Source organism: Amblyomma americanum, chromosome 7 (genome assembly GCF_052857255.1).
Source record: "Amblyomma americanum isolate KBUSLIRL-KWMA chromosome 7, ASM5285725v1, whole genome shotgun sequence".
Taxonomy (NCBI): Eukaryota; Metazoa; Arthropoda; class Arachnida; order Ixodida; family Ixodidae; genus Amblyomma; species Amblyomma americanum.
In genome coordinates this window covers 49,170,077-49,190,297 of record NC_135503.1, presented here as the reverse complement: position 1 = coordinate 49,190,297, position 20,221 = coordinate 49,170,077, and the positions used below count along the sequence as shown (strand labels likewise).

At 46.5% G+C, this 20,221-nt stretch overlaps 1 protein-coding gene across 18 annotated transcripts in view; it reads right to left on the bottom strand.

Annotated features, from left to right (window-relative positions):
* hyd (E3 ubiquitin-protein ligase hyd) overlaps positions 1–19,222 on the bottom strand; it is a 105,390-nt gene extending 86,168 nt beyond the window's left edge. For 12 of the 18 annotated variants that reach the window (XM_077632128.1, XM_077632135.1, XM_077632129.1 and 9 more), the window contains exons 1-8: positions 18,915–19,094; positions 17,585–17,708; positions 10,060–10,136; positions 8,290–8,557; positions 6,939–6,998; positions 4,497–4,593; positions 2,781–2,918; positions 118–305 (exon numbers count right to left, since the gene is read on the bottom strand). In XM_077632128.1, the coding sequence (XP_077488254.1) occupies positions 118–305; positions 2,781–2,918; positions 4,497–4,593; positions 6,939–6,998; positions 8,290–8,557; positions 10,060–10,136; positions 17,585–17,708; positions 18,915–18,976 (1,014 nt within the window). In that variant the 5' untranslated portion in view covers positions 18,977–19,094. Of the gene's footprint in view, positions 1–117; positions 306–2,780; positions 2,919–4,496; positions 4,594–6,938; positions 6,999–8,289; positions 8,558–10,059; positions 10,137–17,584; positions 17,709–18,914 lie in introns of all 18 variants that reach the window. The other 6 variants (XM_077632131.1, XM_077632143.1, XM_077632139.1 and 3 more) reach the window with 3 other exon arrangements.
* Between the last annotated feature and the right edge of the window lie 999 nt (positions 19,223–20,221).

Sequence of the window (20,221 nt, the reverse complement as noted above, 5' to 3'; positions counted from 1 at the left end):
TGGGGTTTTACTGTATATTCCTGCTGAGCAACGTTTTCGTTGTCGCCATTGCTTCAACCTGTTTCCGTCTTACTCACCACTCAGTTTTGATCCAAACTGAACTGGTGCAACACTTGCCTTGTCAGGCCAGTACTCCGGCTCCTCCGAAAGCCACAGTGGGCTCATCTTCTTGGCATCGGCAAGATCCGAGCTGCTGTCACGCAGTGCCGACTCCAACCAGCGCCGGGAGCCTGAATAGTGACGCTCCCTCACTCGGAACATGCTCTCTCGGTCACGGTCCCTGTCCCGGTCTCTGTCTTGGTCACCTGCATGGCAGAGCAGTGCATGCCGCAGTTTCTGCACACAGACAAAACAAAGTAAACCGCAAACCACTGCAGACCTGAAAAATGAAGCCACCTTGAGTTCTTACATTAACGACGAGAGCGAGACAAGGTACACTGCCTGTTTTTTTTAAATAAAAAATAACTTGTCTAAGGTCAAAAAGACCAATTTCTAATTTTTAGAGTTGCGTGCATTTCTACTACTACAACCTACAAACATTTACACTCACAAAGCAGCAATCTCACATTCACTTAAAATGAGAAGATGACCAAAAGCCTGGAAAAAATATGCTGCCCTAGAGTGCATCAGCACCAAAAACTAAAATAAATATACCCTATAATTGCCTGTAAGGGCCAAACCGTTTTCCGAAAGGAAATATAAAAAATATTATCCATGTAAGGGCCGCACCCCGACCCATGCAGGAATAGCCTTTGAAATGCAAGCGCACCATGGCCTCAGCGATCAAGCGCACCCTGTTTCGCAGCCGGAGCTGATCGCGGAGGCGATGCATGAGCACAGGAGCTTCCAGGTGCCGCCCAAAGATGGCGCCCAAGGCCGCAGCTCATCATCATCATCGTCAACTTTTCCCTCCGCCACGAGCTCGCACTATCCACATTGTCATCAGTATCACTAGCTCCAGCCTTTTGTGGCTGTCAAAGGCACGGGAGATGTGGTAGCATATATGGTAGCGTATTAGTTCACCGTAGTTGTGGCTTTCGCGTGCTGCCGCCGAGCGTTGCATTTTTAGCACAATGGGCAAGCACCTTAATAGCTACACAGCTGGGAGTTTGCTGTTGGAACACAGCAAGCGTGCGGCAGGCAGAAAATTAGACATGGCCGAGAAGTACGTCCGACGATGGTGCGACCAAAATGATGCATTGAGGAACACAAGCTGCAAAAACCACACTTTCCGAGGCCAGTCATGCATGTTCCCCGAACTGGAAGAAGAGCTGCTCTGCTAAGTGATGGAAGCACGGAACAACGGCTACATGTTGACGGCAGACATGCTGTGCGACTTCTTGTGGAATGAGCGTGTACCAGAGCACAACACCAGCTGGGAGTCTGAATACCCAGCGAATAACATTTGAACGTAGAATAAATGCCACTAATTCTCTGACTGGAGTGTTTTTAGTTAATTTTTTTTTACGCTTATCGCGTGTATGGGCCGCACCCCGAAAATTGGCCCTCAAATCTGGAAAAATGAAGTGCGGCCCTTACACGTACTTACATGGTAAACAGCATAAAAGCTGAAAGCTTAATATGGCAGCTAAATTACACGTCATACAACACCATGTTCATTAGGGAATTCAAAATATATAGAGCGCAACTTAAAACAGACAAGCACAAAGACAAGAGCAGACACACGAGTGCTTACCGTAAAAACCGGAATATAGGTCGAACTTTTTTTCAAAAAACCATGGTGAAAAGTCGACCCCCGTCTTATATACCGGTCATTGGCGGAAAAAATATGGAAGTCTTGCAACAATGGGTGGCTGAAGTCAACAGCCTCCATCACCATCGCCATCAGCAGCAGTGCCGCCATTTTGCGTTTCAGTAGATGCAAAGCGGAAGCTAACGGCAATTTACCGTCGCCTTCAAGAAAAACACGATTGAGAACGAGGAAGCTCACGAAAAGAGCATTCAGTACTGGCGGAGGCAGAAGCTAGGAAGGAAACGTTGCGCTGCGAGCAAGATCGCTGCCTATGACTGCCGAATGCATCCGCGTGAAAGCGGCAGAGATCACGCGTGCCTCTAGACTCACGAGGGCGCAATTCAAAGGCTCGCCATCCTGGTTGTGGCGATTCATGAAGAGGAGGGCTTTGCTCTACGGCGCTGTACTTGCCTGTGCCAGAAACAAACACGCGGGCCGATTGGTGCGCGATATTGTTAAAAAATTTTCCAAGTGTACATACAAGCAGCATTTATGAAATTAAATACTGTCACCATTGCGCAACCTCTCGAGTCGCATTTGTTTCAAAGTAAGGATGTCTTTCGGTACTTTTCCCATTGAAAAAAGATTTTTTCATTTTTAGAATTGGTTAGTTAGGGGGTCGACCTATATTCCGGTCCGACCTATAGTCCGGTTTTTACGGTACTTCCAACTGACGTTTATGGACAGGAACAGTTACTTATATGCTGAAAACAAACAAACAAAAAAAAACAAAATATATGTGACATAGGGGCCTTCAATCTTCAAAATTGCAACTTAGCTTTTGTCGGAGCAACCGATGGCGCACCAGTAAAGGCATCTTGCAGCATGGCTATCTCAGCAGCCTCTACTATCTACCGCACTATCTGGTCAGAGTGCCTATATACCATTACCAACTAGCCCGCACCCTTACCCTAGTTAATAGGGAAGCCAACCGATATCGGCAACAGGTTCAAAGACGACAAATTGTGAAAGTGCACAAGTGACACTCGTTCCACTGCCTAAGTTCAAAGAGTTCAGGTCAACTTACCAGAACGCCCTCTGCTGCCAGTGCGGTTTCGCAGATTAGCATAGCCAAACATGTCCTCAGAGAACATGGCATCAGCATCTATGATAACACTGGGGTGGTCTCCATGGATCCCAGCATCCAGTAGAGATATCAAGTCATCTGCAAGTCAAGAAACTGTGCTTTAAAGGACCCACTTAATGCTCAAGGCACGGAGAAACCAATTTTCAAATTCTGGAGGGACCACTTTTAATGGCAATTTTACTTTTGAGTTCAAAAATTTCCACTACAGTGCGCAGTCTGCATTCAGCTTCTAGGGTCTGCAGGAAGAAAGTCTGGCACTTTCCAGGAACATATTTGCAGAGGCACACAACAAAATACTGGACAACACTGAATATATAAAGCTCGCTGTGAACAAAAGAGTAATATTTGAACAGCAATAATAATGTTTAACTTAAGATTTAACTTAACTGTATTTACACGATTGTAAGTCGACCCCCCCAAATCACATTTCCGAAAAAACAAACAAAAAAACTTCGAGGTTGTTTAAGCTTGGCCTTGAAAGGTTGAATGGGATAGCATTATCCAACGGCCGCCGTTTACCGCCAGCCACTATCGTCTGCCGCGCGCAGCCGTGCCCGCGGGCACATTCCAAAACGAAAATGTGTTAGTCACTGGACTACTCATCCACACTTACGCCATCGTCCTCACTAGCGCTGCCGTTGTGATCGCTGCTGCAGTCCCACAGCACGTCGTTCTAACATCATCGTCCAGCGAAATCCCACACTCTGCAAACTGCCACATTACGACATAACATGGAACAGCTGAAAATTTTCCTCACTGCAGCTGGCACACCTGTATAACCCGTTGCGAACACCAAACTTGTGGCCCGGCGCGCAGTTATTCATTTTTTCGGCATAAAGAATGATAGCCATCTTGAATGTAGCCGTGAACGAGCGCCGGTCGCTTACCGGACACAGAGCACAAATGACGGCTGGCGAAGCACTACATTAAAGCTTGTGAAACGCAGCTGGCAGTAGTCAAATGTGTCAGAGCCAGAGAGAAACTACGCGTGAATGGCGTCGGCCCTTCCGTCGGCTTCCGACACTCCCCGGCGCCACTGCCGTTCTGAGTGGGGGTGCCGCCTCGCAGGAACAGCGGCCCTTCCATCAACTGTCAACGCTCCCTTGAGCGCCGAGCGCGCATTTGAAAGTAAAAAGAAAACTTGTTGGATGCTTGAGCTTCCCGTAGAATGCGACTGCATTATCGGGCCACCGCCGCATATCAGCAGCCGCAGTCAGCAGCCACATGCGGGGAGTGGGGGGTGCAAGTTTACTGCTTATCGATAGCCGCCATCGGCCACCGCCCGTGGGGGGAGGGGATGCCAGTTCTGCGCGTTGACATAGCAGCTGCTCAAGGCCAGCTCCAAGAGCGATGCGACAAAGCCGCGCAGCAAAAATGCAACCACGCTGTAGCATGCTAGACACCTTGTTTGTCTCGCCTTTACTTAAAAGTTCTATGTTATCGTTTCGGTTGTAGGTCGACCCTCCACTAGATTTTCAAATTTTGAAAAATAGGTCGACTTACAATTGTGTAAATACGGTAACTATGTCCCCAATGACTATCAGCAATGCTTCTGTCCAACCTAGCACTCCTGCTCTTGCTTGCTGGCCCACAGGGGACACAAAAGTGATGAATTTTAAGCCAGCAAAAACAAATTGTGAAAACAGTGGCACTAGCCTCCAGGCATGTATGACTCCTGACCATCGTCCACATCCTCTCCATCTTCATCGTCCCGACTCAGCAAGTTGTTCACCGCCAGGTTCACATCAAGGTTCTGGAACAGAATGGAAAAATCGTTAGATCGACAGCTTAATGGGAATGACAGCAGCAACACAACAGCAAGAAATGCCTCTCAAACTTTGGCAAAGCCTACCCTTAACATCATTTGTAGAGCTGACACATTACAATCAAGAGCCAATCAACGAACTATGACATAAGTACCAGTTAACAGCAGCATATTGTATTGTCAACAATATATGTCTCTATCAAACAGAACAATCCAAAAACTTACTGCTGCTTGTAAAAAATGACCATCGCTAATTGACTGATTCTACGAATTCTTTTGCTCATGTACCCATCACCCATCACCTCAGTTATTTGTAAGCTTCGTGACAACAGGATCTACCACAGTGAAAAATTTTTCCGTAACCTCCAGAACATGATGGTACAGCATAGACCGTTTATAATGCATACCGCGGGAGTCGGGATAATCCGCATTATTAGCGGTACTGCACTGTAACCAAAACGCACGTTTTCCCCGCATTCACGTTTACAGAATGGCCAGCCTACCTTTCAAAGTGCACCTGAGAAAGCATCAGATGCACAACACTGCAATCACAGGAAACAAAGAAGTTTACTTGATTTTTTTTATCGAAGTGTCGTACTGGATGAAAGAAAGACGTTATTTTAGTCTGGCACTGCGACTGACCTGCGTTGCTAATGGCTTCATCTTCAAAAACAGTGGCGCACCTGAACGCCTGTTCGCCGAGGTTTCTCTGAGCGCGGTAGAGGCACAGTTTGTTGCAACAGTCGAGTGCGTCTTTGCACGAAACTTCTGCTGCCCTTTCACTCACTTCGTCGGGCTCATCCTTGGATAGAGGCTCATCGCCACCACGCACCGCTGCCACGATGTCTTCATCTGTGGTGGCTACTTCACGCACAACGCAGTAGGGGTCGGCGACAACGAGCTTATCTCGTGCCGGTCCTTGAAACGCTGAATACAACCGCGCAATGGGTTGAAACCATCATGCCCCAAATGTTTGCAAGGCATCTGACCTTGGCTTGCAATATTGAGCCACTCACAGCAATGCTCTGGGTCCGGACCTCGCGAAACCGTTCATACAAAGCGGCGCAACATCTTCATACTTTGACGCATGAATCCACTTCCTTGCAAGCGACGCGGAGTCTTCTTGCAGCTTTTGTCGCAACTTGCAGCTGTTCTTTCAAATGGCGGACACAGTAGCATCGGTGACACCATACTTTTTGCCACCGTAGCCTTTTTCAAACTGCTCTCGACGTCCCTCACAATGCTCTGCTTCGTTACGAGAACTTGCTGTTTCCTGGCTTTCAGAGGAGCAGACGCCATCGGAACTGAGGACAGCTAAGGCTGGTCGACTTGCTCACGTTGTCAGCTGACTTGCCTACGTTGTCAACTTTTCGCTACACGTGACAACATATATCTCGCTCATAGGCTCGGCGTGACAAGACGCTGCCGCATGTGCACGCGGTACGAGCAGCGCTTGCAGCGTCATGCCGTGCGCTCGCTGCCACCACTGCCGCCACTCCAGCATGCTCATCTGGCCGTGCCATCACATGCTTTCAAGTTTTGTCCAATCAGTGTGCCTAACAGAAGCACATAGGAGAGTGAGAGGAAAAGCGCCTGCTTTGCGACTTGCTTTTTTTGTAGCGATAGCTACATTACGCTAGCATTTCGAGCCTTCAGCGTGGCCACCCCATGGCCCGTGGCCATCGTGATGGCACCGTGGCTGATCACATGGTGTGGAGTAGCTGCTGGCGGTGCGGCGTGCCGGCGAAGCCGAGTGTGGGGGGGGGTGTGGAGTGGAGATGGGAGGAAAGAGTGAATCCACGTCCAGGGACGAAGATGAAGAAGGAATGCCCAGCGAAACGTAGCGGTGAAAGACCGACTTTGAAATTCGACCGAGCAAGTTCCACTCGGCCAGCTGTAGCTATCGCGTCACTCTAGGTTTAACCAGAGCTAAACCACAGCCAATTTTTTTTTTCATCCTCTCCTGCCTTCAGCCTTGCCTTGAACAATGCTGACAACACTCTCCCACCCCGCCTGTTGCCCCCCTTTTGTGCAGTCTGGGAAGCATGCTCCTCGCGTCCCGCCGGTACCCACGGGCCCGCACTGGTACGAGGGCCGCCAGGCTTTCCAGAAACCGCACTATATGCGGTCTCCAGTTACGCGCTGCCGCGTATTAAGCGGTATGCCAATACATTGAACTCTATTAGAAGCGAAGCGGTTGTCACAAAAAGCCGCGTATAATGCAGTCCCGCATTATAAGCAGTTACGTTATATATGGTCTGAGCTGTACCAAAAATTGATCACAGAAGAAAGAAGCTGCTTGAGAAAAAATAATAATAAAGAAAAAAGCTCACCGTACGCTGCAGTTCTCGAATTATAAGGTTCCGTGACTTTCCTTGAAGAACCACTTGAGCCTTTCAAGAGAACACATTGCATACCATTACCCACAACATAGTGCACATCATACCACCTGCAGCCAAGTTTACAATACAAACTGAGCAATGCTGGAAACCACATTCTGTGCTTAACATGAGTGCACAAGTGTTTCCATACAACGTAAATTAGAAATCGTTCATTCAGTCTCTCAAACTGCAAAACACACTTCCGGGTCAAGCCCAAAAGGAAAAAAAGAGCAAGCACGAAACCTAGTTGCACAATCGCATCCCATTTACATATGTGAAATATGAGAGTCTGAAATACTTCGGTATATAACTCTCTGGTTTTGTGTTTGAAGAATGCAGGGTCATGGTTTTCGACAGGCCATATTTAATGATTCAATCAATGGCGATGAAGTGCATACTCAGTAGCCACATGCAACTATCCCACTCTTGTAGTCATCATCCCCAGCTGCCAAGTTCGCTGTTGTTGCTCTACGATGTGCAGCATGTGTACACATCTGCTTCAATGTTCAAATAATTCAAGAAACTTGTTTTCCCAGAGCCATCAAAATCTCCATTTCATATCTGTCCTACGCAGGCAGTTTCAACAGTTATTCATTCCATAGCTTTCGCCTCCAGTGGCAGTTGACCGTTATTACATGAAAGTGTCAACTGCCACTGAGCCCTCAACAGCACTCGCATTCAAACGATATCAATTGGAAAGGCCAAAGGAAAAGACGGCAATTAACAGTCCACCATATCAGCCCAGTTGGCAACATCTCCAGTTGCTGTATGTTTTTAAATCACGAGAAAGATCACTGTAATGTCTGGTATGGTACGATAATAGTATACAGGGTTTAACGTCCCAAAGAGACACAGGCTATACGAGGGATGCTGTAGTGGAGCGCTCCAGATTCATTTCGACAACTGACATCGCACATTACACGAGCGCCTTGCCCGCGCACAGTGCCTTGGCTGGTGTAAGCAAACACCTTCCGCTAAACAGTCCACACAGACATGCAAAGCAGCATCACAAAAGCTGCTATCTAGTTTTGAGGACAAACATGCCTCTAATAAAATTTTCGGCTGTGGCCAATGCAAAGTACAAAGGCTGTGCAAATTTTGCAGCGAAACACGCAATTTTAAAATTAAAAGTAGCAAGATAAAGCCTCATGCGCACAGAGCACATGAGGTTTGTTTATAATTTGTTTTTTGTTGGCTCTGAAGTTGCGAGCCAGATAGAAGGTCCTACTAGCGTATGAGCCTCCCTGTGCCCCTCCTACCACAGCATTAGCACAAATGAATAGTTCAGCAAAGTGGGGCTCACCTGTGAGACAAGCTCCTCGGGCACATAAGGAGCGGGAACTACAGGGCGCGACCCCATGATGACCCCTGAACCTCGACCACGTGATGCAGTGGAGCGCAGAATGCGTCCTCGTGACCGGGCTGCAGACCTCGATCCAGAGGCACCCGAGGACGAGGCGGACCCAGAGGGGGCAGCTGCTCCGGAGCCCCCGCCTGAAGCACCACCAGCTCCACCGCTTCCCTTGAGGTTGAGCCGGGAATGATGGTGGGATGCAGCACTGGAGAGAAGCCTGGAAGCATACCTTTGTTTCTTTAATCCTCATTGGCTTGTTTAAGCAACTTTGCAGCTGTGCACTACTAGAGTGCTAATAGCATGGCCACTGTCTGAAAACACTACGTCTGTGAAAACCGAAAATACAACCTTGCAAATCAATAGCTGCTATTTCAATGAAGATGGCCATTTTCAGTCAATTACCTGGACTCCTGGGCCAAGAAGTGACCAATCTCAGCTCACCTGCTGCAGGTGCTTGAATTGACTGACAAGCATTCTCGATACACTGCCTTCCCTTTCATAGTCACAGATAACGCTCCAAAACAACAGTAAGGTTACGGAAGATACAATGCACAGCTGGGTTCCCTAGATCAAGTTAACAAAAAGCATAGTGCAGATTCTAGTCAAATACTTTATGGCAGCAGCATCACTGCATTGATGTTCAACTTCATCAAAGCTAGAAGACTGCTGTGCAGAGTATAGTTTTCAGTTTCCAAGACAGTGAATGGTACCCACCAGCCTTGTTCATTAGATTCACTGAAACAGCCGCTAGACATTACAATAACCCAAGCAAACTTCTTTGAAGATAATTGTCAATCACACAATCTGAGCACCATACAGAAACCATCATTGCATTATATATTGTTTTGATCGTCATCTTGTGTTGGAACACAGCCTTTTAAAGGCTCTTCAGAGTTCAACACGTAATAAATTTTGTTGGGGTAGACAGCAAGCTACCCCACTCGTAGAAAAAAGGCTTTCAGCACCGTGCATACAAATTCAATTAGCCACAACCGTGCAGCAAGACGCCTAGAAACTTCTTTCCCAAGAAAACATGCAAACAAAAAATTCTAAGGATGACTACGGTACCCTCTAATGCAAAATTTGAGCGCAGCTCTGTAGGTGTCTCAGGCTCTGCAGACTTATTGTTTTGGTTTGCTCAACAATAGCATTAGTTGATGAAGATGACAATGTACAATGCATAGCGCGAGAATGTGTAAAATAGTTTGACAGCAGCATTAGTAGAAGACGACGATGATGTACAATGCAGCGCAAGTGCGTTGCAGTTTAACACGAAGCATGATCGGTTGCGGCGACAGCCTAGCACACTCGGCCTCTGAAGGCTCATGGTTTTGCTTTGCAGGATCGTCTGCACATCTGGCAACGATATTAGTTCGATAACAGTATTATTTGATGAAGACAACAATGTGCAATGCACCGCGCGAGAATGTGTATATTAGTCCAATAGCAGTATTAGTTGAAAAAGACAACTATGTGCAATGCACAGCACGAGAGTGAGTTGCAGTTTAACATGAGGTATGATCGGCTGCAGCGATAGCATAGTGTTCTCGAGCAGTGGCTAGCGAAGCTGATCTGTTTGCGGTGCCGCGGGTTCAAATCCCAGTCGCAGCAAAGTTTATTTTCATTATGGTCTGGCTCAGTTGCACCGACGACGGTGACGCGACTCACCCCACGAATGGGCGCTTCAGGGCTGCACTCCAAAAAAGAAGCACTACTTACACTTTTGATATTTCATTTTTACTTAGGTCCAGCCGGTCTGTCAGAACTGAAAATGCAACTCTGCAGACTTTGCCATCCTGCAATAAAAAAAGTCAAACTCAAAAAATTTTTAAAGCAGCAGCAAAAATAGAGAAAAAGCCACAGTGACCAGGTAAAGGTAATCTGACAATAAGAATAATTTCCAGACATACAATTGTACCCTGTTGATAAGGACGACCCAAATTATGAAAATTTTTCTGGGGATGAAACTTTTTCGATGCATTTACGTCTCATTAATATGAAAACTCGCTGTTCTGACAATGCACAGGATGAAAACGCACACAACTAATTTGGGCCCATATATTTTTATTGCGGTAATATGGACCGCGATGAGAACAAACCTCGACTGCCCTAAAGAGATATTTTGTTTCCTGTATCGTGTGTGCAGGAAACCAATAAAAGTCAATGCGAAAGTGCAAATGTTTGAGCAATCGCCTTTTTTTTTTTCGTTTCCTGCTTTATACTGACAACCTGACTGGTCAACCTGCCTTACCTTCAGTCATATTCTATGAATGGTTGTCAAGAATACACTCTGCGCAGCTTCTGCTATATTGAGGGCCAAATGAGTGGAGATCAGTACTAGCGGTGTGTAGAATGAGGAGAACTTTAGTAGGAGATCCACTATCATGCCACGAGGTGCCATCACACCTCTCATGGACCATGAGGTGATCCATACTACAGCACATTATTTCAAAGATGATGACTACTAGAATAATGCACTTGGAGCTTTCAAGAACTGTTTAATCCCCTCGTCACTGCCGATCAGTATTAGAGAAACATACCTTAAAATCATGAAGTGTTTTCAACATTTTTAACACGATGGCATTAAGGAAGTCACAAAAATCTGGCATTACCACCGGCGTCATTGACATTGCGCAAAAAATCCCCAGAAGCAACTGAGGAGGCAGGTGGGCCTCCTAGGTCGCATAACCTTGTGGAGACATCACAATCTGTGAGAAAACTGCGCACCATGGCAGGTGGCAGTTAAATTAATGACTGATAGCTAGAGGTGGCTCGGGAAAAGCAACCTGGGTTGCACAAGCCCCATCGGTGGCAGCGCCTGCCATCGTAGGGCAGTGGCGCATCGCTTAACCGCTGCACCACTGTGCCAGGAGTGGTACGAGGACTCCCAGGGATATATGAATGTTAGAGAATGACCAATTCTGCATATATGGGCATTACCCTCATTAAGCTATCGTGTCACACCCTTAAAGCAGAGCTTAAAGGTGCACTAAACAGCGTTCTGGAAAACTTCGTTTTTATTTTGTTTTTAGGCTTTCCATGAATAAATAGTTTCAGTCGCAGACAACATAGCAGCAAATTAAGCTCATGAAATTAATACTCGAGGACTCTTTGCTTTCACGGCACTGCTGCCGCAGGTTGATGCGCCTCACCGCCTGCTCCGCTGAAAACGCACGCTTCTTTCCTTGTGGTGTGTCGGTGATCACAGTTCTCCTTTCCCAAAGGTCCCATGTCTACCTCATTGCCCAGTTCTGCAAACCTGCGACATCCATGGATCTACACCTTTTCATGTGATCTGTAAGACGCCATTGTGTTTTGTTGCAAGTTTTTGTTTGTGGGGGTTTAACGTCCCAAAGCGACTCAGGCTATGAGGGACGCCGGAGTGGAGGGTTCCGGAAATTTCGACCACCTGGGGTTCTTTAGCGTGCACTGACATAGCACAGTACAGGGGCCTCTAGAATTTCGCCTCCATCGAAATTCAACTGCCACTGCCGGGATCAAACCCGCGTCTTTCGGGTCAGCAGCCGAGCGCCATAACCACTGAGCCACAGAAATGGTTTTTGTTGCATGTGTTGTTCTGTTAGCGAGCAATTGGCAGAGTAATGCGTAGTAATACCCAAAGTGAACTTTGAAAATGTGTGGTTTGCTCGTGAACCGAACAACACTTGCAACAAAATAGGTGTTGTGTTGAGTTTTATGGCACATAGGCCATCATGCGCTAAGCATAAGGTATATAGAAAAAAATGTTTGCTGAATTTTATAGAAATGTGAAAAATCATTGGTGGTGTAGGGGGCCTAAAACGTTAGTACTACGTAGTGATCATTACGAAGAGAAATTTTAGAAATGGCCACTAGTAAAAGCCTTAAACAGGGTTGGGTAACCTTAGCAGCTATCCTTGGCTTGGCAAGGATCTCGAGGATCCCAACGAGCCAAATAAAAACCTCAGCCTTCTTCTCAGGACTGAGAAATTTGCTGAGGTCTACCAAAAATTAGCAAAGCAGTTGGTCAGAATTTAGAGGTTCTTCAGAAATCCTGCTTCTCTTAAAAAGTTGAAAACGTGAGACATGTGAACAATTGCGTTATCTCCTAAAAGCAGTATTGGATGAAAAGGAATGTATTCGTTATGAAATTAAATAAAGAACTTTTTTCCGTTTTTCCAGTTTCACACGAGAATAAAATGTAGTTAACCATAAGTTCATCTCCGCATTCTTCGCAAACAGGTTTGTCTTGTTTTGTTATCAGGAAGTTGTTCGTAAGGTGTGTGTGGCCTATTTGGAGAAAGCAGAGAATCGCTTCCTTGAAACGTTCGTGGTGCACACACGACTTGCACACACGACTTCCATTCACCTAAGACTGGTTTTACCAAGTGTAGTTTATTATCTATTTCGTTATTCCAAGCAGACTGCCATTTTTTTCCTTGCTTTACGATATACAAAACTCATGCAATCTTTAAAGGAAATATTTACTTTTTTTTTCTTTGCTTGTCACGAGCTTGAGCAGCACAGAGGTCTGCTCTCTCGTTGCCTTTAATTCCGACATAACTTGGTACCCAGCAGTTTTGTTTTGTCCTTGATCTGTGGCTATTTTAATGCTGTGTATGATGTCACCAAGCATCAGAGTGATTGTGTTTCTAGAGTGTAGAGCTGTATGTACACTGAAGGAGTCTTTGTAAATAATACTGTTTGCGAGCTTCTCGTTTACTATTTTTCTTACGGCTATGCACACAGCGCAACATTCGGGTGTGAAGATGGGTGCACACTCATCATCATCAGCCAGAATACACCCACTACAGGACAAAGGCCTCTTTCATGTCTCTGTAATTAACCCCGTCGTTTGCCAGCTGCGCCCACCGTGTCCCCGCAAACTTCTTAATCTCATCCACCCACCTAACTTTTAACTGCCCTCTGCTACATTTGCCTTCTCTTGGAATCCATTCTGCTATCCTTAAGGACCAGAAGTTATCTTGCCTTCACATTGCATGCCCTGCCCAAGCCCATTTCTTCCTCTTGATTTCGACTAGGATGTCATTAACCCACGTTTGTTCCATTTGTTTTGTTGTGTTTGAGCTATTTATAGATGACACGTAACCTTGCCATGAAGCTTCTTCGGCATTACGGCGAATATATCGGGCTTTTGATCTGGACTTCTTGAAGTTTGTGAAATTTTCCTGCGTTGGGTATCTACGGAAAATTCCCCAGGCTTTGATTTGTTCATTTTGTGTGTCGGCATTCTTGTGTACACCAAATTTTGTGATTTTGTTTTACTACTCCAGACAACTGAGGAGTTGCTAGGCATTAAGTGGTGAGAATACAGTTTGTGATAAATTCATGTAGTTCGTCTAAGCTGAGATTATCTGAAACTATTTTACCTAGGCTGGCCTTTTCTCTAAACAGTGCCCAGTCAGCTAAATTTAACATCGAACGTCGTGGTTTCGTTGCGATGACTTCCTGTGCAGATGTTAAGCTGATTAGTAGAGGGAGGTGATCACTGCCGTATGGGTTGTCGATGACATCCCATTCAAAATCGCTAAAAGCAGAGGGTGAACTAAAAGTCATATCTATGAAACTCGTTTTTCTCGTGCTCGGAGAGAAGTATGTGCTTTTACCGATATTTAGAAGGCAAACATTACTTAGAATAAAATCTTCTAAAATACGACCTCTTGCAACAGTGTGTGCATTTCCCCAAAAGCCAGAGTGGGCATTAAGATCACCAACTAGCAGGTATGGCTATGGTGGCTGTTTTAAAAGGGTTTCTAAATCATGATGTGTTAAGCGGTAACCGCATAAGGCGATATTCCTTCGCGATACATCGCGCGATGACGCCGCCGTCGCCCATCGCTGCCGCTGGCACAAACCGCACGAAGCGACGGGACTCGGCGTCGGAGCGGCGCGTTTTCAGTGTTGCTCGATTGCGGCAGCTTCAACGTTCAGTCATTTTGCGTTAACACGTATAACAAAGCTGTTAAAGCTTTATACAAGATAAAACACAATAAAAACATTGAAATAAAATATATTTGGGTAATAATTTTATTTTTAGTCGACTACACAAAATCACGTGACGGAGAAAAGCGTGCCCGAGGGACGATGCGATGCGGCGCCAGGCGGCATTCCTGCGCTGCTGCGACTTATAGCGCGTGTAGGACATATCCCACAGCACCCTTTCCTCATTAACTTCATTAATGAGCCTTTCATTGAGTTCTTGCATAGCTGCCATGGTGAGGGATACGTCGGCTGCTGCTCCGCTTAAAAAAAAAAAAAACTTTCGCGCGTAAAACGATCAGAAGTTACGCACCCACAAGGCCTACCGTCATTGGCTAGTCTCGCAAGGCACTTACGGGCGATGGGCGAAATTTTCTGCAAGCCCAGAACCTGGGCGACGCGATAAGCGACGGTGCTTCGGCGGCCCTCAGCCCATTGCGCGGTGCCATCGCGCGGCGTGTTGCCGCGAATTGTCGCCTCATGCGGTTAGCGCTTCACTGTTAGGTGTGGCTCAAGATATGTGACATATTGTGATTGTCTTAAAATGAAGGACATGACTGCAACAGCTTCGTGTTTGGTTTCAAATTTGATTTCGCGGGTTGCAACACCAGTCTGGATAACAATACCAACACCTCCAGGCAGTTTACTCACTTGCTCTCGGTCACACCGAAAGATATACTTGTTTAAAATGTTTGTATAGGACTTAAATTAGTCACCTGTAAGCATAAAGCCGCCACGGACAGTGGGTTTAAAAGCTCTTTTATGTCATTGTAGTTATTTATTGGTCCTCGGCAGTTCCACTGTATTAGGAACACCACGTTGGTTGATTTTTGAGAGTAGCTAAAAACTTAAGATATACGGATTTGGGGGTGCCATTACTGGGGTCTTCTCTTTTCTTTTTTGCTCAAGGGAGCTGTGCAGCTGCTGCAGTGGGGACGAGTTCTGCGTAGTGTCCATCGCCTCACTAGAAGCTCTGGCGGCCTCAGAGAACCCAAGGGAGTTCGGTTTGTGGGCCTCTCCCGACTGGGGGAAGCTTTACAGGCTTCCCGAGGGGCCGGCAGGCCCTTTTTCAGACGTGGCAGGGCAGCCTTCGCTGCGTCTGCTGGGAGCGGGGATAGCCCTGCCTCAGGCTTTGCCTGGGTGGTAGCCGAAGCCCAGTGTGGTGCGCGGCCCCTGCGCACCACATCGGCGAAGTTTTTCTTGCTGTGAACTGGAAATTTGAGGGGAGTCGTTTTCGTGCCTCTTGATATGTTATGTTTTCCTTAGTCTTTATTATTATTATTTCTTTCTCTCTTCCAGGTCGGACACGATCTCGAGAACGCGGGATGGTCCCCTTCACAGTTCACGCACAGTGGTGTAGCGTTGCAGTCCACGGATTCATGACCATTTGATGAACATATGGCCCATGTTTGGCGGCTGCGACAGCTCTGAGAGCCATGGCCAAATCTTTGACACCTGAAGCATCATCTGGGATTTGGAATGTATGGTCTTACAGTTATGGATTCAGGGGGTTGGCTGAAGGCAAAGGTCAGGACTTCATGTTTTGTCGGTATTTCCTTGTCGTCTTTTCGGATTTTGATTTCGTATTTTCAGACCCTCCAACACCTCTTCTTCAGAAAGGTTCAGGAAATCGTGTTCAGATATTACTCCTTTCACTGTGTTTAGAGATCAATATGTAGTTATGGGTACAGGAATGTCTCCAAAGGACACTATGGCTGGGAGTTTAAAGTATTGTACTTTGTCTCGGACTTGGAGGAGTAGGTCGCCACTGGCTAACTTTGTCACCTTAGCCAAGGCCCAGGGGCATCAGTTAGAGATTTAGAAACAATGAACGGAGACATTTTCCTAGATGGCTGGGATCTCCACTATGTATGGCATGGTTTTGTTTTTTGCAGGAATTCTGCTGTCACATCGGTCCGCACTCTTTTTTTGAGCAGATCGTTTGGAAGGAGAGGGGGAGCCAAGAAATGTATGCTTTCTTCGGCCATGGTGCCAGCCACCCACCAAGGAGCCCAACGAGGGGACGGAGCAGGAACTCGCACGCGTCCACGCCAGCTGTACACCCCAACTATGACCAAATATGACGCAACTTAGGGTGGTTGGCCATACAAGGTTATCCCTAGCTGTCTAGGAAAAGTGAAAAAACTGACAAGACAGGCGGACAGGAGGGTTGTAAGAAAGTTAGGAAAGTGAAAGACAGAGGGGACGATAGGAAAAGGCAACTGCAGATTTCCCCCATTCGGGTCAGGCCAGAGGTGCCACCGCAGCCGTGGCCTCGTGGTAGAGCACCCGCCTCGGCTACGGGAGGTGGTGGGTTTGACTTCCGCCGCCGGCCGGTTACCCACCGGTTTCCTCAAAATGGGTACAAGCCATTCCCCGGCCTGGTGCTCGGCTCCTCAGGGTGCATGGCTTGGAAAGTAGCGCACGCCTTCAAATCCCAACACTGTGTGAGGCCGAGTTCAAGGCACTCCTTCGTGGACATGACTTCCCCCCGCTTCCGTGGCCACGGCCACGGAAGCGGGGGCAAAGTGGTGTGTTGCCTCCAGATCCAAACGCTCAGAACCGGCTCAACCACCAGGAACACCTTTTCCCCGGATATGTCAATGCCACGCACGGCTAAGCGCAGGTCTGTGGTGACGCACTGTCCACTATCATCCCCCTGCAGATGCTCGGAAACTGTGGTGTCGCAACTCAAATCACCAACATCTGCATGTAGCAGATGCTCCTGCGGGGACAAAACTCAATGGCATCCCACAGGTCACACGAAAAAGTGTAGATTCATGGATGTCATGGGATTGCATAACTGGGGAGTGAGGCAGACACGAGACCTTCAAGAAAGGGGAACCATGATCACCATCGCACCACAAGGAAAGAATCAAAGCGTGCACTTCCGCTGTAGCAGGCGGTGGGGCGCATCACCCTGCAGCAGCAGTCTCGAGAAAGCAAAGAGTCCTCGAGTATTTTTATTTCCATGGCTTAATTTGCAGCTATGTTGTCTGCGACAAACTATTTATTCATGTAAATCCAAAAAAACAAAAATATCAAAAACGAAGTTTTTCAGAACACGCTTTGGTGCACCTTTGTGTGTCCCCTCCAATTTTTTTTTTTCACGATTCATTAATACGGACCACTCGCTTTATGTACAGTTTTGCTTGGGAACCAAGGTGTCCTTATTAACGAGGCACAACTAATTCTTAAAAGCATTTGGGCCACTCAAAAGAAAAGGGCACATCTATTGTCCCAAAAGTAACAACAGCAGTCTCACCTCAAAAAGGAATGCTATGTGTGACGGTCCAACAACACATTGGATAACATTAGAATTTCTGAAGTTGTTAACAACAGCAGGCGGTGAATATCCACTGCGTAGCTTTTCACCAACTTCCCTTAACCTGAAAAAAAAAAAAAAAAAAATATATATATATATATATATATATATATATATATATATATATATATATATATATATATATATATATATATATATATATATGATGCATGCAAAAGGATGCATATGCTGCCAAAAGTATTAACAATGTGCAGATGTGACAAGACTCGTCAAGAGTGCCGAATTAGTGTCCCACCAAGCAAATATGAGCGAGATCTTAATGCATCCGCAACACTGAGGACCCGGAGCTTGTCCCTTTGTTGTTCTGACAGGTGGGCGGCAGTGTTGGGCGCAATAATTTTTTGTAAGAACCACTACCTGGTTTAAAGATTCGGTTTCTTTGTTCTAAGAGCATCACGCAAGCGCTCTAGACACGCCAGCTCAGGTTTGTAGAAGGAATGCCATAAAAACACGCCCCACATCGTGAAACACCGTTAGCGGTGTTACCACAGTGGCAGGCGAGGTCCAAATACCACGAAATCACGAGGTCGCTAACAATTTGAAATTTCTATGCAAATACTATCACCTCTGTCTATATTACTTGTGGATCACATGCAGCAAGATGACAAGTTCGATTCATCACGTGCAGTGCAGAGCACCACCTAAACAGCACTACATAAGAGCACCATGATTTAGGTCGCCGGACATACGCGTACAAATAGTAGGATAGGCACATTTTCGAGTATTACACCCAACCTTGATTATGGGCTAGAGTTACTGGTCGAAAAATGAGTGTTGTGATGCCGAAAACAACAAAATAAGGCGATCTACTTCACTGAACGTGCTCACGCGCCTTCAGCGCGTTCGGATCGCATCAGCACCTGCATTAGTTAGGCTAACGCGGATTATCCACCGAAACGTTGATCGTCCCTAGCACATCACTCGGAGTGTAGAAAGCTCCTAGGTGACGCACGAAAGAAAACGAGGGCACGAAACACGATTCAAATCATAAACTCGCAGCTAGGAACTAAAGCGAACGTTCGTTTCTCACGACTCGCACACGTCCCTCAGTCAGGTCGGCAAAGTCCGTCTGTAATAAAAACGGATTAAAATGTTCGGCTAATGGGAACGCCTAAATTGTCCACACTGAGGCTGTCATACATTTGTTTCCTTCAATGCCTGCGCTGAATCCTAGAACGAAACGACAGACGCACAAGCTTTAAGCCTAACTTCCCTAAGTACACTGCGCCAGATTTCGACCACAACCTACCTTTCGTTCAGTTGATCTTCACTTCCCGGGAGAGGAAATGCCACGAAATGCAAATATGACATGACAGCAGGTATATCATGAGTCTATTCACGCAGCACATCCAACACAAACGGGAATCGGCGCATCGACAAACGACGATGCTCAACTCAAACCGCTGTCCACCACAGGAGAAACAATGAAAAAACGCAAAACAAAAACACTCTCGTTCCGGCCTTTTCCAGTGCTTAGGGGGCGCGCGCATCGAGGCACACTAGTGCTTCTTTGCGTGTCGAGCCACGAGAACCGCTGCCAGAACTTTCGGCGGGAGAGACTGAGGGGGAGGTTATTAATTGTTTGTTTGTTTGTTTTTTGGTGGGGGGAGGAAATGGTTAAGTGTCTGTCTCATATCGGCGGACACCTGAACCGCGCCGTAAAGGAAGGGATAAAGGAGGGAGTGAAAGAAGAAAGGAAGAGGTGCCGTAGTGGAGGGCTCCGGAAAGACACGGTTTATGTCACAACACCCATGATGAAGGGAACGAGAGAGGGGGGAGGCGAATACTAGTGGAAGGCTCCGGATTAATTTTCACCACCTGGGGTTCTTTTTAACGAACTATGAAGCAGTGTTTCCAAGAAAACTCTAATTGACACATATGCTTTCTAAAATAACCATGAAAAAAAATGTTGGCATATTTTGAATGACTAAACATGCACGTTTTTTTATATATTCCATCTTTTGAAGATTGGCATTTCTCCTATACAGAATGCTAACGTAGTCCGAAAATATCTTAGTCTGTGCAGTGCAAATTCGCACTGCACAGACTCTCTTGCTATTTACGAGTACCTTACAGCTGCCTGCCTTGGCTCAGGACCTGTTAAACACCGAACATAAGGGCGGTATTAATAAACGTATTACACTACCACCACCACACTACTTACAGCTGCCTGCATGTTTTCTTTCACTGTGCGAACTCTATCATAGTCAGTGTTTCAGAAACTATGTCAGGCAGAAAAGCATTTCTTGAGCAATGGTTTTTACAACATAGCAATGAAACGCACGTACGTCCTCCGACACTCGGCGCATGCATCTGTTCACGGGCGCTTTGAAGCACTTAGCAAAACCTTGAAGGCATACGGCTGGCCCAACATGCATAGCATGCGCTTGGTACGCTGCCCACCAATATGCTGCCTAACAGCATCTACAAATCTGTGCCCGCACATCTATTAGAATGGGACACCATTTATGATAGATGGCATAATATGCCACTCCATGATAGAAATATGGGCAGTCTTCAAGTTCTGCTACTGCCTACAACAGTTGATGTAATCCA